The sequence below is a fragment of the Carettochelys insculpta genome, chromosome 11 (genome assembly GCF_033958435.1).
Source record: "Carettochelys insculpta isolate YL-2023 chromosome 11, ASM3395843v1, whole genome shotgun sequence".
Classification (NCBI taxonomy): Eukaryota; Metazoa; Chordata; order Testudines; family Carettochelyidae; genus Carettochelys; species Carettochelys insculpta.
The window spans coordinates 30720645-30738759 of record NC_134147.1 but is presented as its reverse complement, the minus strand read 5'-3'; the positions used below and the strand labels follow the sequence as shown (position 1 = coordinate 30738759).

At 39.0% G+C, this 18115-nt stretch overlaps 2 protein-coding genes across 12 annotated transcripts in view; both read right to left on the bottom strand.

The window, feature by feature from the left end:
• Positions 1-59: 59 nt before the first annotated feature.
• On the bottom strand, positions 60-2715 carry MRPS25 (mitochondrial ribosomal protein S25). 2 transcript variants are annotated; one of them, XM_075005204.1, is made up of 4 exons: positions 2518-2715; positions 2167-2273; positions 1178-1265; positions 60-484 (listed from the first exon to the last, which is right to left on the bottom strand). In XM_075005204.1, the coding sequence occupies exons 1-4, from the start codon at positions 2649-2651 to the stop codon at positions 292-294; spliced, it is 522 nt and encodes a 173-aa protein (XP_074861305.1). In that variant the 5' UTR covers positions 2652-2715; the 3' UTR covers positions 60-291. The 2 variants fall into 2 exon arrangements, with proteins under 2 accessions (XP_074861305.1, XP_074861306.1); XM_075005205.1 differs by having other exon boundaries at positions 2167-2245; positions 2568-2709.
• Positions 2716-4885: 2170 nt separating this feature from the next.
• The window catches only part of NR2C2 (nuclear receptor subfamily 2 group C member 2), a 107580-nt gene continuing 94350 nt past the window's right edge, over positions 4886-18115 (bottom strand). For all 10 annotated transcript variants that reach the window (XM_075004994.1, XM_075004995.1, XM_075004990.1 and 7 more), the window contains one exon: positions 4886-16730. In XM_075004994.1, the coding sequence (XP_074861095.1) occupies positions 16556-16730 (175 nt within the window). In that variant the 3' untranslated portion in view covers positions 4886-16555. The remainder of the gene's footprint in view (positions 16731-18115) is intronic.

The window sequence follows — 18115 nt, the reverse complement described above, 5'->3', positions numbered from 1 at the left end:
CAGGTATAAGATAGAAGGAACTTTTGTTGGGCAGGAGAACTTACTAAAATAGAACAAGCTGAAGTTTTAAAAAGATTTATTTTAAAATATTTTCTTTCGCTTGTCTGAGTAACCAACATTAATGGGTCCAACCATTTCTATGAAAAGGCCTGCAAATCTAGGACTTTCTTCTAATCACATCAACCAGTTTTGCAGCAGGTTTGGTGAGGCTGTGAAATCTGCCTCTGTTACTAAAGCACCTTCTCTGATGTCTGCATCTTGAAGCAATGCTGCTGCCATTCATCAGTTACATCAGGACATAGTTTTTTCTTTCATGGCAGCTTTATATTTGCCTGTCAGCTCTTTAGGCAGTGGTATTAGACCAGGGCAGGGAATCTGGCCTTCAATTTCACACATACATTCACGCAGGTGATACTTTTTGGGTCCAAAGGTTGCAGGATGAAAGAGCTTCTTTTTCTCTTGCTCCTCTTTTTGTAGTGTTTCCCTAGAAAGAAAAAACAATTAACTAGTGGGAAGGCTGTATTTCTTCCTCTCTTCTCCACCCTCTCCTCTGCTGCCTGAACAGAATGATGGTGATACCTTTTCTCATACACCAAAATTTCACAGGGCAATAGCTACTGATAGCCAAGCCATCTTTCTAGGACTGAGTTATAGAAAGAATTCCCATTCATTTAAGCTTGGAGCATGTTTGATATCATATTTCTCACTGTCACAGTAATTCTTGACCTGGAGTGCATATACCTCTGGAGGTACTCAGAAGTCTTCCACAGGATACATCAACTCATCTAGATACTTGCCTAGTTTTCCAGTAGGCTACATAAAAAGCACTACCACAAACTAAAATTTCCTCAAGAACAATTTGTTTACACTGCTCTATATAATGTATACTGTAATGTAAGTACAATATAATCCCACTGATTTATAGTTGTGAAATGGAGAAAGTAAGCAATTTTTCAGTAAGTGTGCTGTTAGGCTCAAAATCAGACACAAAAATACAGAAGTGTCAGGGAGGTGAAACTTGGGGGTACAAGAGACAAACCAGAGTTTTGAAGGGGATACAAAAATTTTAAAAGATTGAGAACTCTTCTAAACCCCACCTGGATTAAGATGCCCTATCCACTTTCAACCAGCCAGTGCTGTAAGTGGTGAGACAAGTTTGTGAAGTATGTGTACTTACTTGCTTTTACCCAAGATCTTTAAAACATGCTCCACAATCTCTTTGTTGCTTTTATCTTCAATATCCACCAAGACTTGCTCACCACTGTCTACACAGGTAAGTGATACAGAATAGGTATCAACAGGTGACTGCCCAGAAGCATCTACCATTTTGCATTAGATGGAGTAAACGTGAAAATGTAAAATAATAGCAAGACAGTCACAAGCAGCATAAGGCACTACACATTCCTTGGTCATTAACCTTAATTCCCCTTGTACAGATTGGGAAACAAACCCAATGGTGAAGTAACTTGTGCCAGTCTCACCCAGCAGTACAGCACGTCTTCCAAGTCCCAACCCAATACACTATCCTCTAGGTAGCACTTCTTCCCTGTAAATGGATCTCTTGATTAGAAAGCTACCCAGGAACCCATAGCCCCAATCCATCAAACCCCTGTATTCCTTTTAGACAGGTAAAAGATTAAACCATTACCTGGCAAATATTAAGCTTACTGCACTGCGTTTAGATAACTCAGACAGCTAGATGGCCAGACCCTGACCCCAACAGCATCAGGTGAGCTATCAGGGCCCTGTTTGCAGTGGCCTGAGAATGCAGGCAGGACTTAGCTCCATCTGTCCTGCACACAAATGGTTAACTTTTAACATATTTACATACCTCATTCCTGTAGGCTAGCAAATAAAAGCCCCCAGCAGGTTTGACAGATCCACTGTATATATGATGTAATGCCCTTATTAAGATCACCCTTGTTGTAGACAGTTACTATTGTAAAGAACCAAAACATTACAGCATAAAATAGCGACATTGAAATTCTGCAAGCAAGGCTACTGCAGAACTACTTTGAAATATGAGAAGAATGGGTGAGCTAGTTAGGCACCTTATACAGTTATGGGTACTCTCAGGTCTTTGCTCTCTAGGGCCTGTTAAACTGGGCTAGTGGGTGGATGAGTGTCCAGCTCTCTCTTTAAAAAAAAAAAAGAAAAAGCACTTACCTAAGTAGAACTTTAGGAACGGAGAAGGGGTCATGTTTCTAAACATCATGATCTGAACCCAGGGGTTTTTGTACTGAATCTGAGGGATGTTGAAAAACACAAATTTCCTAGTCGGGGAAGATAAAGGCAGCATCAGTGTAAACACACATAACCCTTCAGAGGCAGGCAGCGACATCTGTCCCCCGGCAGCTGAGACAGCAAGTGCAACAGAGCGGATTACTCCAGGGACTGGTGGGGGAGGGATTAGCCCAGAAGCTCGCCCGCTCCAAAGCTGCACTCACCTGTCCCCTGCCCAGGGGCAGTGGCGACCTGCCCTGTCCTGCAGCCTCCCTTCCCCGCAGCTGCACTCACCTGGCCCCCTCGCTCAGCTCCCCCCTGGTATTGTAGTTCACAGTCATCACCTTGACTGAGCTCTTGAAGACGATCTCGCCCTGGCTCAAGTACTGCAGGGTCCTGCGAATGGGGAAGCGGCCCTTCATAGGCATGCCTGCGACTAGCACAGGCGCCCTGGCACGATACGCAGACGTCCTGGCGCACGCCGAGGAAGAGCTACAAGCCGGAAGGGAGGAGACATATGCTCTCCGCCCCTGCCGCAGAGGGCCGCGGGAGTTGTAGTTTCGCTGCCCATGGGCGTGACACGCGTCGTAGCCAGGGGATTTGCAGGAGCAAGGGCCGGAAGAGGAACTGGGGGGAAGATGGGAAGGAAAATAGCGATGCTGAATGTGAAAGGGGACGGAAATAGTGGGCGCGCGTATGCAGAGAAGTGGTGTCCCTAGACGAAATGCTGCCGCCTGAGTTACCCGCGGGCTCCTCAGTGTGCCCGTTTGCTTAATGCTGTGAGCAGAAAGTGTTTCTTAGCTGTGTGCTTGTAATTTATGTACTAAATGTGGCCAGACTTGGGTTTCATTCTGTTTCTAGCAAACTCCAACTGCGAGAATGCCCTGACCTCCGTGTCAATGAACTTTACATTTGGGCCGGAAAGTTGAAACATTCCAGTTCAACGTGGGAAATTATGGGACCTTAGAGCCTCAAGGGCTCTGGGTAAAAAAAACCTTTACGTTGAATGTCTGGTGTGTGGATTGTGAATCATCAAAGAGTTTAGCACAGAAGTTGTGATTAGAACAATCTAGCAAGACCATATGTAAAGTGAGAAGCAGCCGTATTTTGCACAAGCTGAAGCTTCTGAATTGCTCTCAGCAGTAGCCCCAACGACAGTTCATTGTAGCAATACAGCTTTGAATAGGAGGTATAGATAACTGTGGCTAGCTCTATCTTTGGGGAGCAGGAACAAGCTTTTGGCCAGCATGAAATGCAGTGTGGGGTTGCTCGCATTTCATGAGGTTTGAGTTCATCTAAGTATATAAGTGTCTGCAAGACTGAGGTCTGAGATTGAGGATTGTTACATAAATAGCTGAGAAGATGCCTTCAATGGTTATTTACTTCTCCAGGTCAATCACAATTTCACAGATTGAACCTGAACTAAGAACCTGCTTTTTCTTACCTTTATCTTTGCCACATATTGGAAAAAAAATAAACAAACAGCTTCTTTACAATATGCAGAAACAGAGATATAGAAAGTTTAAAAAGACAGAAACTATTCCTCTTAGAAAAAAAGAGACAGCTAAAGGTCAATATGATAGCGATCTATAAAACTATGAATGTTGTGGAGAAGGTGAATAGGAAAGTGTCATTTACCACCACCCCCCACACACAACACAAGAACTGGGGGTTACCCAATGAAATTAGTAAGCAGCAGGTTTAAAACAAATGGAAGTAATTTTTCATATAACTCGTTATCAGAGGGTGATATGATGGCCAAAAGTACAATAGAGTTAAAAAAAAACAGGAATTAGATACATTTCTGGATAAGTCCATCCATCAATGGCTGTTAGCTAAGATGGTAAGGGATGCTGGCCCATGCTCTGGGTGTCTCTAAACCTACAACCACCAGAAGTTTGGCATGTAGGGTATGTATCACATAACTGCCCTGTTCTGTTAATTTTCTCTGCAGCATCTGGCAAGGGGTTGTGTGAAGCCATGATAGTGGGCTAGGTGGATCACTGGTTCAAGCCAAAATGGCCATTCTTGTGCTGTAAAGGAAGAGACAGGGTCTGGGACGGAGTGGGAGTCAGGTGGGGATAGAAAGAGGCAAGGCCTGGGATGGACTGGAAGCAAAGTGGGAGTAGGAAGAGGCAGAACCCTCTGAGGCTATGGGTGGCATAGGGAGGGGTCTGGTGCATGACTGGTACCTCCCCTTGTAATCACCAGTGACTCTCTGATCTCTATTACTTAATAAATCTTTAGTTATATTGTAGGAGTGGCTACAGCGTTGTTTTTGATATGAAGTGTAAGTCATAAAATTATCTGGGGAAAGTGACTGTCCTCTTGGGACTGAAAGCAACCTTAATATTTTGTGATTTTTGGTGTAAATGATCACTGAGTGGCACAATAGACTGGATAGTCCAGGTGACATTTTTGCAAGACTTTTACAGTCATCTAGGAGCTCACATTTGTTACTGAGTTGGAAAAATTTAATTATAAAATATTCTACTGTATGAGGTTTCTAACAAAGTTAGTACCCACAGTTGTGAGCCATTCCAGATAGCATGACAAAAAGGAAGCGTATAAAACTGCAGTTTTGGCATGGATGTGAAATGATCACCTTTCATTCAAGAAAAAAAATCATTTATAAAAATCAAAGGTACATATATGTTTGTAATTCACTTTAATAGTATAAACCTCATTTAGGTAGTAGTATTAAGCCACAACAATATAATGCCACATTTAAACAGCATTTAATAAAATGCATAAGCTAATTCATGCACTGCAAAACTCTATATACAAACACAACAATGCAAATTTCTCTTCATGACTGAAGACATTGATTAGATATAAAATTCATATTAAAAAAACTCATGCTATTATTTTTAAATGCCATCCCATATACAAAGCTATTTCACAAAGAAGCTGTGAGAAAGCAGGAGGTTTTAAAACCTGAAATTAAAATGTAATGGCATAAACAAGACTTCTCTAAACAATGAAGAACAGAAAGTTACAAAAAATATCCCAAGGAACTATAAACAGACAATCCCTTTTGTAAGAGATGGGGTATTTTTGTATGAGCTCAGAGCTCCGCAGATAAGCCAAATACATACAATGAAAAATGTGCAGTTTTTCCACTATGAAAGTGTTTGGCTTACTATATATTTTAGAGACAGATAGATCTGTACCTGCGTTGCTATAATAGATATTTCTAGGAACAGATTTTTATGTACAATGAGCCAGTTACTGAGAGGTGCAGAGCATCTGCAATGACTACTGAAGCTGCTCAGGACTTCTCAGAATGTGGCCATCTGTGATCAGTTTAGAAAGCTCATTTCACATCCCGTTGTTCCTGCAAGATAGTGCAGATCAGATATCAGCCATATTTATATTTAAGCATATTTTATATTTCAAAAGAGAAAAAAGATCAAACTTATGAGTTCCATAAGCATTCAGTCTTAGAACATAGGCATTATTTTTTAAATTCACAATTATTAGTTTTTTAAAGGCTGCGATACTGATCAACACCCCAATCCATTACTTAACTTTAAAAAGTTAATGAAATAAAGTATATAACATCATTAAGGTTGCAATTCTACTTTTAACAGAAAAGCAATAATATTCAAATGGTATGATTGTCATGACACTAAATGAAAGGCCAACTCATGTAAGAAATGCTCCCATTGATGGGACTTTTTATATGCACAAGGCATCAGAAATCAGGCTTGAAATGTTAACGATGGATGTTACACAATGTCCATATCTTTATTAAACAGTATGGCAAAAAGGAACACCTTCTCAGTATGCTTCACAGCACAGACTTTACAACAAAGGCCTTACCCTGTAAAAGTTTACTCGTGAGGTGTTCCCCTGGACTTCAGATGGTGATGAGTTGGGCACAAAAAAGGCTACAGTTACACTAGCAAGTTTTGTGGACAAATCCGTGGTTTTGTAAACAAAACTTGGGGAGCATCTACACACAAAATGTATTTTGTCAACAGAAACTGCTGATAAAAAAAGCTGTGTAGATGCTCTGGGGCGGCCTTTTGTTGACAGAGCAGATCAAAAGATGGAGCTGCTTTTACGTGGAGACACACCATCTACCCAAGAGAAGTTTTGTCAGAACATGTCTTCCGATAGTAACTTCTGTAGACAGACTGCTGTAGTGTAATCGTAGCCAACGTGTTCAAAGATTGGGGCCTGTGATATGTATAAAATTACTCTAAAGGAGAATATTTCAACCACTCAAGTTACTGAAAGGTCAGTAGATCTTGCTAATTTTTCTTTCAGCTAAACTTGGGCTTACATAAAAAGCCTTCTGCAAAAAATAAGTACATTAACCTCAGAGAAAAAAATTCAGAATTTTTTGAGTTCTCAGTGCCTGTAATGTCTTTACCAGTAACAATATAATTGTTCAGTTTTCTGAGCATTTAATTTCCATAACTGAATGTTACTTGCACAGCTAACTGAAGTTGTTTTTAAACTACTGAGGAAAACAACAGTGAAACTGAATCTTACGTGGAAATTCTGTTCCCTTACATACCTCTGACTGATGGTTTCCTTCAGTTTAATAGCCTAATTATAGAAATACAGCATCATCTGAAGGGAAGGGACTGTTTTAGCATATTCCTTTCAGCCCTTCTGCAACAGAAACAAAGACTATCATGTAGAGGAATGTAGTCTAAACCTTGGGCTCACTCTAATCTAAACTTCCATATAAATAAGCAGATAGCATAGCATACTGAAACCTGAAATTTTACACCACAAAATTGGGAGGCATCAAAACAGAGGAATGGAAAGAGGAAGATTTGGATGACCTGGAAGACAGGAGTGACAGAAATGGGATGAAATGCAATAGTACAACATGCAAGGTCATGCAGTTAGGAACTAATAAGAACTTCTGCAACAAGCTGAGGGTTCATTAATTGGAAGTGACAGAGGAAGTGAGAGATATGAGCATGTGGGCTAATCACAGGATGATTATGAATCACGAATGTGATTTGGCTGTGCAAAAGGCAAATGCAATCCTAAGATGTATCAGGCCAGACATTTCCAGTAGAAATAGAGAATCATGAATGCTATTGTACAAGGCAGTAAGGCATCGTTTGGAATATTGGAACTCTGATCACCCAAGTTCAAAATTTATTAATTCAAATTGGAATAGGTGCAGAGAAGAGCTACAGTGAAGATCAGAAGAATGGAGGGCATTTCTCCTGAGAGAAGCCTGGAAAAGCTTGACTTATTTAGTCTAGCAAAAAGAATGTTGAAAGGTGATATGATTACTTTCCATAAATACATTAAGGCAGGTAATACTGGGAGAGGAGCAGGCAGTGAAGAAAAAAAAATAAAAGGATAAACTATCCATGAACAAATTTGGCCCGGAAATTCCAAGTTTCTAACCATCAGAGGGATGAGGTTTTGGACGAGCATTCCAAAATGAGTTCGGGGGGGGGGGGGGGGGGAGGGCAAACAACTGAATTACTTTTAGGAGAAAGCTGGATAAATTTCTGAGAGCGGCTTCAAGGTTGCTTCCAATGGTGGTAGACAGGACTCTGCACACTCATATCAAGTTTGGCTTATATTCCTGAAAGTTTGTGCTAAAATATTTCAGCTGGCCACCTGCAGGGGGCAGGAGGGGATTCCCTCCACCCACCCTGCAACATATTCTGGGTGGTATTTTTTAAATGTATTTTCTCCAAAGCCTCTTGCATGGCCATGGGTGGAGATGGGACATTGAGCACGTTGGGTCAGGGCTCTGAGATGACACTAGATATTCTCTGTCTCAGGAGCTTGGCTAGTTAGTTGTTGCTCATGCTCAGACTCTAATAGATTGCCACATGTGGGATTGGGAAGGAATTTCCCCCATGGAAGACTGGCAGTGATCTTTGGGTTTCTTTGCCTCCCTTTGCAGCATGTAGATGCATGTCACTTGCCAAGATCATCTCAGTATATCTCACTAAATCATTGTGTCGGCAGGCACTGCAGGGTCTTCATGCACTTGTGTGCCTTAGTTCCTCCTATTTTTGCTTATGGTACATGACAGCTTAGATTCCTGTGGGCTGTAATACTTTGGTTTAATTTCAGTTGCTGGACTGAGACTGTGGGTGCTGGCTGATGGTGCTGGCCTGTGATATAAAGGAGGCCATGTGAGATAAGCTGGTGATCCCTTCTGGCCTTAAACTCTACAACATGACTGTTATGGCATCACTGAAGATTTTAGAACAACATTTGCTACACCATGCATTGCAGTCTGTCTTTTACTATATTTTGAAGGGCACAGGTCCTTTCTTCTAATTAGCTACTACTGGAGACTTAAATCACTTTAAAACTTTATAAATATATCTATTTCAGAAGGCTTGAAAAGCCCCTTCTGTGTGAATCATGAATACAGGGGAACAGTAACTATTTTTATTTCATGTTTTCCCTTGGGAATTGTAGATTCTACTAGCTCTTGGTTGGGTGACTCATACCAGCCATGAAAAAAGGTTGAGGAAATAAAAAACTTAAAACATTTTGGAAATTTTTAAACAGCACTGAGGACAAAGTGTCAAATTCAGCCTTGGTTTAGAAACAGATAAAATTCTGCTGAAGTTAATGGAGATACACTTGCTTAAGGCAGGAATGATACTGGACCAAGAAATGAAAACTAGGAAGACCCTGATTAGCAACTTAACAATAAACTTCCTTTTAACATATAAAATGTGTGTATACATGGCTATGTATTTGTACATATACACTGAAAATATGCTGTACATAATATATTAGAGATATAAACACATTCATACCCACATACAACTATGTACATATACATTTGCTACAGGACTGAGCTCCATTTGTTAACATGCAGAAATAGACAATGGTGGAAGGTACAAAGAAATATTAAAAAAACATTTTTTAAAAAAGATGGGGGAGGAAATGCATGAATTTAAAAATCATACTAATCAATTTTCAAAGCATTCACTTAATCCAAAAAAATGAGATCGAAATTGGGAAATATGGAAAACTGTGATTTACTGACATGGTTATTTTCTATGATAAATATAGTACAGATTTCACAACCAACAGAGAGACCTACAATAAGGCAATTATAGTGCTTTCCAATTCCAATATATTTAACTATAAAAAATTGCATGTGTATTTAATTTTAACTTCCATCTTCATTAAGACTAACATTTTAAATGTTTACAGAATAATTTCACATTTAATACCGACACCATTAAGGTCAATTTGTTCTCACAGATGAAAAAGGGTGCTGTTGCATACTTAGTAAAACAGTAAGCCCAGCCTTATTTCTAAGAAGCTTGACAGTCCTATAAAACAGACTTTTCAAATGACACAGCAACTCCAGAATTAAAGGGGAAATGTCAAACACACTTGTAAAAATAGCCTTTGATTTTTCACTTCTCACTCTTTATAATGCCCTTTTGCAAATCTGAAAGTAACATTTCTATTATATGTCAGATTATTGTTCTGTATCTAGTAATTATGGCTATGTCTACACTTGCCCCCTACTTCAAAGGGGTAATCAGGGCGATGAGAGATTACTGATGAAGTGCTGCAATGAATATGCAGCACCTCATTAGGCAAATTCTCCCCTCTGGCAACTTCGAAGTGTCAAACTTCGAAGTGCCAGCAAGCCACATAGCCACGGGCACTTGGAAGGAGTAAATGCACGTCAAATGCCCACGGCTACAGAACATGCCTGCACTTCGAAGTTTGACACTTCAAAGTTGCTGCAAGGGAGAATTTGCCTATTAAAGTGCTGCACATTCATTGCAGCCCTTCACTAGTAATCTCCCATCACCCTGATTACCATGCCCCCTTCAAAGAAGGGGGCAAGTGTAGACATAGCCAACGAGTTTTCCCTCCTCTGTTGTACATGAAGAAGCCAACATAGCTTCTTTTGTTGGTTTTATCTGTGTACACAGATATTTTGTCACAACACATGCTCTCTGCTATTACTATAGTAATTCTGTGATTACACAGGGGACCATCCATGATACCTGCAGCACTGCTACTACCAGGCTGGTCTAAATTCTGAAATATTCCTTCAGTCTACATGAAGCTTTTCTTCCCATTGCTCTGCTTTTCTGGAGGTAAGAGAGGAGGAAGCAAAAAACAAAATCAAATTAAGGAAAATAAAACAAAATTTAAAAAAAAAATCCTTTGCCTTTAGGGAGATTTGAACCTGCACATATGTGCTGATAAATCTACATTTTAAGCCTGGGAGCAGTACTGCTATGTATTTGCCTGTCTGCCTGTGTATGTGCAGATATCACACTATACAAGCAATGGGCAGCTGATGCCATGATTGTAACTATTATGCCCATTAATTTCTTGGTTATGTCAGAGGTACTTTTAAATGTAATTGATAATGGCAGTGATGTCAGCAGAATTCTGAGAATCTAGTTTGTTAAAATGTTTGCTTGACGTGTGTGTACATATACCAATGATGCTAACTCTTGCTTTGTCTGACACAGATTGGGTGTCCTGTCCCTCTTGCAGAAAGGTGTTCCTTGTTATAGGTCAGATGTTCTCAAACTGTGGTCTGTGGACGACCAATGGTCTGCGAGTTCCATTCAGGTGGTCTGCAGGTAGTTCCCACTAAGGTATGCACCTAGGTGGGCACACAAAAAAGAATGAAGGGCTGCCGACCTAATTAGTGACTCGCAGGCATATCTCCACTAATTAGGTTCCTGGACCCAAGACAATCACATATAAGGTGAGGTGGTGATATTGGGGGAAATAGCAGGAAGGTTAGGGATAGTGGGGCAAGAAGAGGGGGTGGAGAAGTTAGGATGTGCAGGGCTTCATCGTCCACAGAAAGAAGCAATTTTCCCCAGCCCCAGGGCTGTGTCTGGAGAGGAAAGATGACTCTCCTTTCCAGCCTCAGCTCAGTGGCTGATGTGATGGGAGAGAGACCCTACTGATATGAGCTGCATGCTTCTATTGAACAACAAAAAAGCATTACATATTATTAAAGATTTCTATAGAGTGCTTTTATCCAAACTGTGTTACAATAGTTAGCTGTCAGTACAAACGTTTGGAAAGATCATTAAGTGGTCCACCAAGACCTTCAGCAATTATGAACAGTCTGTGAAAAAAAAGTTTGAGAACCACTGCTATAGGTGAATCTTTAACCTGACACGCTCCACTTTTCCTGACTGGAATCTATTTACATTGGCATTATCAGTCAGCTCTTTAAACCAGGAAGTATTTAAATTCTTCCCTGATTAAAAATGTTATTTGGGGATGATCCTATTCCTACCCATATAGAGATCAAGGTGGAAGAACACTGTGAAAATATTCAGTGTTTCCTAACATCCTTTTATAATCCTATTCAATACACATGGCAAGGAAAAGCGTACAGTTTTCAGCATTACACAGCCTCTACCAATCTCAGAATAAGAACCTGCTAGAGATTAGTTAGTCCCTTGTACAGTTTTGGACCTTTATGGGTTTTACCTCCTATCCTGAAATATTCCAGACTACATCCCTTGCCTCAGGCCTCTGACAGGGCAGAAGAGAGAGAGCAAACCCAGCTCTATTCCTCTTGAGCCTATGCTGTTCATAGGAGGACTTTATGCCTGCCCTACAGACCATCTGTTGCAGGAATGAGAGTGCAAAGGGTGTCAATGGTGAGTCTTGCCATCTGTGACTAAAACGCCAGCCAAAACTTCCACTGGCCAGTAGTCAGTTTTCTTCTGCATATAAGCTAAACGTTGTCTACATTCTAACAAATGTGTTCTAAAGATTTGGGATTTGATTCTCCTTTCCCATCAACCAGTTTTACATAAGAATAATGCTATTGGATTCCAAGGATGATTTCTAAGTTACAAATAGTTTAAGTAAAAACAATAATTATAAGTAGTCCTGATTGCAGTTTGACAAAATCAGTGTGACTATGGGGAACTGCTTTAATTTAGCTATTAAAATATATCTGTTTGTTTTACGCACATACACAGTAAAAACAACTGAAAATCTTAATAAAAATGAACCAAATGTTGCTTACCCAAATTAACTCTTTGTAACTGTCAATAACGACTCCTTTATACCCACATAGAAAATCCAAACATGATTTTCTTCAAAGAATGGGAAAACAGACAGAACTCACACCGTATCCTGACGGTCAAGAGCTTTGGGGAAGCAGGGGATTTTGAAAGGTGCAGGGTCCCCGTGTAGCCACGCTAAGCCGTGAGTGTTCAAAGGTAACGCTTTCGAAGCGCTGCAGCCAGAAGTGTCCTAATGCTAACGAGGCGCTGAATATTCAATTCAGCACCTCATTAGTAATCTTCAAAATGGCCATTTGTATGGCTATTTCGAAGTTTTGGCCAAGTGTGGCCACAGCCTACAAGAGTAACTTCTAAGTTGCTTACTTCAAGGTAAGCAACTTCGAAGTAGAGCATCTACATACACCTACTTCGAAGTTAAACTTTGAAGTAGGGCACTACTCCATTCCTGGGAATGGAGTAAGGACTTCAATGTTGGGCTCCCTACTTCAAAGTTAACTTCAAAGTAAGGGAAAATGACTCTCTGTTGGGTATTTCGATGTAGTGCCTAACTTCAAGTTAACTTCAAGTTTAGTTCCTAGAATAGACACACCTTATGATAGTTGCAATGGCCACAAGGAGCTGAAAATACGGCCAATGATTAGCATAATTCAGGAACAACTTGGTCATGCCCCATTGTCCCTACTATGTCTTCTCCCTTTGCTATCAGCCACAGGTGGCTGGAATGGCATAAGAAATCCTAAATCAGCTCCATGCCTCTGATAGATCAGCCTTATGTTAGGATAGTCTCTCTGGAGCAAACTGAGATGGGTTCATAGCTCATTTACCTCAGCGGTTCGGTGAGAAAAGCCACACCACACTGGAGTTTGGCTCATGCTTTTCAATAGGATAATATTTTAAGTGCCTGTTTTACAGCATTTCTTTCTCTACAGCCTATCAATTCCTTGGCTCAGTGTCAATGGTAGCTTTTGAAATGGCATGTGTAAAAGAAGCCTGGAGCTTATTAGCCATTCCTATCCCGTTATCTGTAACTTGTATTCAAAGAGCTGGAAGCCTGAATATTTCTTAAGCTGTGGGATCCGCCATCTGTTGTCAAAACTTCTACTATCTACACTCTTTGTCTTAGAATCAAAATAACATATGATCACAGAAACCTTTTTTTTTTTTTTTAGATTAATGATACGGGGGCTAGGACAGCTTGTCTCTCACAAACAACGTCAATGATGCTACATGAACAGTCTTTGTAGTATAAAAGGTGGTAATTTAAGAATTTTAAAATAAAAATGTAATTATAGAACTGCTTCACTCTATCCATTAAAGCATTTACACTTTTAAAAAATAAGCCCTCAGTAGGGTCTTGATTGCAATACCCAGACGCATGCTGGGTATCATTTTATTCTACATAAAGTCTTACTGAAGTCCATGAGACTACTTGCAGAATAAAGTATAAATAGTATAGTCTCATGTTGGTAGGATTAATTCTACCTATGTTAACAGAGCTGTGTGGAATTCATTGTTTTTGATTTACAAAATTTAATGCATAAATTTTAGCTGTTTCATGTGATTTTGCTCAACAGCTTAATTTTATGTAGGTTTCCTTTTTTCAAAATGACTATATTTTCACAATGAAAAATAAAGACAAATATTTGAATGTTTGCAATGCCAAAGCTAAATTTACTCAAATCTGGGTTCATCTTTACTCGGAAAGGTGACCTTTTACTTGAGAAGTGTACATGTCCAACAATTTTTTGAAATTAAAATGGTCTCAAATTTATCATAAAATTTGGAAAAAATGTTGATTTCCAGTGGTTTTGTACACTTTTTGTTTATGAATATTTCACACTCCTCTAACAATGCTTACTTGATTGTTGGAATAATCTGACTAAACGTTACAAGTGACTAAATTACATCACCTGCTAATTTTCTTGAATTAACTCACCCCCACCCTCCTCCAAATAAGTTCAATGTGCTCTCCATATTTTTAAACAAACAAACGAAGCAGTACACCTCTAAGAGTTACTTTTGCACAAAAAGGGCTACAACTTCTCTTTGAAATTCTGTTTCCAAGGCAAGTACCTTTATATGTTAATAGTCAGGCAAGAGTTAATTTCTAAAGACAAGTAATAACCCCTTTTCACAGGGATTTTATAATCCAAAATGCTTGACACTACAATATAATGGGTAAAGTTTAGGTCTGCCTTCCAATTGCCCTGCGGATGTTCAAAATGCAGGGCCTTTTATCACTTTTAAAGAAACGATAAACGTCATAAAAACTTAGGAAGAAGATGATACAGAGCTTCAGATGTCTTCCTTTACACTCTTACCTCTGCCACCCTTCTTGAGAACCAAGTTTCCAAATATTATAAAGATGGCCATTTAAACTGAGCTTAATGTATGTAGGAGCTAAAATCAGACAGCCTTACTTGTAAGAACAAGTTTTACAAATGAGAGTCATACACTAAGCGTGAATTGTACCAAGATAAGACTTGCAAATACATTAATAGGCTCACTTGGAGTTGCTCAGTATCCTTTGGCTATAGCTCAGAACCATAAGGCTGTGTCTAAACTACAAAATAACTTCTAAATTGCTTACTTTGAAGTACAACTTCGAAGTAACAGACTTTGAAGTTGAGTGTCTACACACACCCTACTTCAAAAATTAAACTTCAAGTAGGGTAAGGAGTTCGAAGCTGGGCTCCCTTACTTCAAAGTTTACTTCGAAGAAAGGGTAAACGTGTGTAGACACGCCACAGGCTACTTCAAAGTAGCTCCTAACTTCAAAGCAAGCTCCTAGTGTAAAACCACCCTAAGAGACAGAAACCAACCCTGTTGGAGTATTTCTAAATCAATGCCAATACCAGAACCAAAACAGTGCTGAATTCATTACTTATGTTTCATCACACACAAGTATGCAAGCAGAAAATGACACTGCTATGTAAATTCATTAAAGTAATTAATGAATGTACGTATGCAATAAGCAGGAATCAGCTCAATGCAGCCTTAAGTCTTCAGACAAAAATGTTTTTTATAAATTTTGATTTTTTAAAATATTCTATGTTCATATTAATAAATTATATTAAAATAAATTTAATATTAGCACAAACAGGTCAATCCTAGAAAACAACTTGATAGGTTACTACCCAAGATAAAAACAAAGATTATTTGGAGTTAAAATACTATCAGGTATTAACTGCAACTGCAAATTAATGAATATAAGCCTGTCCGATACTCCAGTTAAAATTCGGTCAGGGTAAGCCTTGCTGCAAAGACAGGCTGCTCCGTCCCTGGGGGAGAAAAAGAACCTCATGTTGTGCCCTTATCCCTTTAGTTAACAGCAGCATTATGGACTCTAACATAGTCACAATCTTTCATTTTTATGATGGTGAGGGTCATTTAGGGCTGAAGACAGAATTTGGAAACGTAAAAAGTATACAGACATTAGAGTGCATGACTCTAGATGAAAGGATTGCTTCCCTCCCAGTTAATGACTGATTTTCCCCACAACCAAAAGGCATACTGTTGGAATAACATCTATCATGACTGAATACATATCTGTGCCACACTGGAATTGAAATGTTAAGGAATCTGACAATTACATCATTACAATGGCAAAAAATTTGTATTCTGACATCCAATCTGGGCAATTTCTGTAGCATTTATTAATGCTGCTAATTATATTGTAGTCATAACACTTATGTCAAATAAACCACATTTTCACTAATTAAGCAGTTTAACGCTAACAGTGTAGAAATTTGCTTTAAATTTACATTTTACCATTAAATGTATAACATTATTAATAGCAATTTCTGTAGTATGAATGATTGTCTTCTGTACCAAAAACCATATGCAGTTTTCCATCTGCCCTCCTCATATGTAGAATGTTGATGACATCGCTTTGATAAGAAGTGCTTAGAAAGTGCTAATATCATTATACCCTGGTAATTATTAGATATTAATTCCAAGGAAAAATTTAAATATATACATACGGTTATTCTTTTAGCAATTCTAATACTAATCTCTGACGTTATAAAATTCTATTTTTGCCCATTAACAATTTCTAAATACAACGCATGTTAAAAGTCTGTTCAATAATCTATAGCCATTTGAATGGAAGGCATCAAAACACTCCTGATGGCAGAAAAGGGTCCTAGTAGGAGATGTCTGAATAGCTTTTTTGTCATTGGAGATAAAACACACAAGGAGCAGTCTGGTAGGAAACTGGTAACATGTTGGAAATATATGTACATACCAAAATGTCATTTTTTTAAAAACTTCTCTCTCGTGTCGTTATTTGATTTAATAAAATTACTTTGATCCATCAAGATGCATAGTTGCCATTATGCAGACATGCCGGTTATTTGACCATTATACTCTGCTGTTTCCATTTTGAGGATATATGGGATTATGCTGTCAATTGGAACATTTCCAATGAGACCAGTAAAAAAAAGTTCCTCTGTAATACTAGAGCTCATCAATCTAAGTGCTGGCAGACGAACTAGAATCCGGGCTAACCTGGAAAAGAAGTTCCAGAGATTATGAAAATATATCACGCAAATTAATCTAAACTACTGTGCAACTAAAGACCTGGGCCTGCTTTCATTATTAAAGTAATTCCCAGGTGAGAAGAAAGGCAATTTATGTTTATTTCACTACCATAAGAAAGAATATCTATGCTTATTCTTCCATCCTGCAAATTAAATGAAACATACACAGTTCTTTAAGTCTACTGTCTTTGAAACTCCCGATTTTGCAAACATTTCATGGCTAAGAACAATATCTCATATGGATCATGAGGATATTTTCTCATTTTTAAAAGCAAAGTGCTTATTTAGTTTAAATAACCACGACATCATCACTTTCATTTGCCTAGCAATTTGTAAATGAAAAACCAGATAGCAAAAGGGGCTTGAGCATGTACAAAAACGGAAGCAGAAATATCTGAAAAGAAAAGGGAATTCTCAAGGATCTGTTGCTCCCAGTTATGCTAGCCCCTCACTCCTGGGCTATGTCTATACTTGTACTTGCCCGCTACTTTAAAGGGGGCATGGTAATCTGGCTGATTGGAGAATACTAATGAAGTGGTGTGATGAATATGCATCACTTCATTTGGCTAATTCTCCCTGCGGCATGCTGTGTAGCCGCGGGCACTTCAAAGTGCCTTTACTCCCCCAAAATTGCCACAGGGAGAATTAGTCTAATGAAGTGCTGCATATTCATCACAGCGCTTCATTAGTATTCTCTGATCAGCCTGATTACCATGCCCCCTTTAAAGTAGTGGGCAAGTGTAGACATAGCCCTGGAATGAGGGACTAGCGTAAGTGGGAGCAACAGATCCTTGAGAATTCCCTTTTCTTTTCAGATATTTCTGCTTCCTCTTTGTACATGCTCAAGCCCCTTTTGCTATCTGGTTTTTCATGTGTTGTTCATGTGCAAGGACAGTGACTAAAATACTTAAATATGCAGAAGGATATACCACAGCTGACTTTTTAACAGCAGTTTTACTTATAGTAATTCTATAGCCTATATACTCTGTTTAAATGGAAGAATCATATAACAAATATAAATGAGTTTCTTCATTAAATTATTTAAAGCATATTAACAACAGAGCAGTCTAGAAATAAAATAAGAGACCCGTTGATGGTTCATGGCTAGTTGTGGAAAACATTCAGTGTTGAACCAATTCTGCTAACACACCACCACCTCTGTAAATGTGTGGGTACATTTGTAAAGAACTGAAGTCTAGAATCCCCTTTTGTAGGCATAACTTTGAATACTTTCCACTGTCTACCTGATATATGCTGCAGTCAGTTATTCAGTAGTGCAAGTATTCTGATTTCATCCACAAGTGAACAGGAGGTTACCAACTGCACTCACAAAAATGGAGACTGGTCTTTGGG

Bases quoted from the DNA above. Each gene is read 5' to 3' on its own strand.
- MRPS25 (XM_075005204.1), bottom strand. From the start codon at position 2,651: ATGCCTATGAAGGGCCGCTTCCCCATTCGCAGGACCCTGCAGTACTTG. The intron at 2,274-2,517 runs GTGAGTGCAGCT...TTCCCCGACTAG, and splicing joins GAGCTGAGCGAGGGGGCCAG to GAAATTTGTGTTTTTCAACA. The intron at 1,266-2,166 runs GTAAGTGCTTTT...TTACCTGTGTAG, and splicing joins GTTCCTAAAGTTCTACTTAG to ACAGTGGTGAGCAAGTCTTG.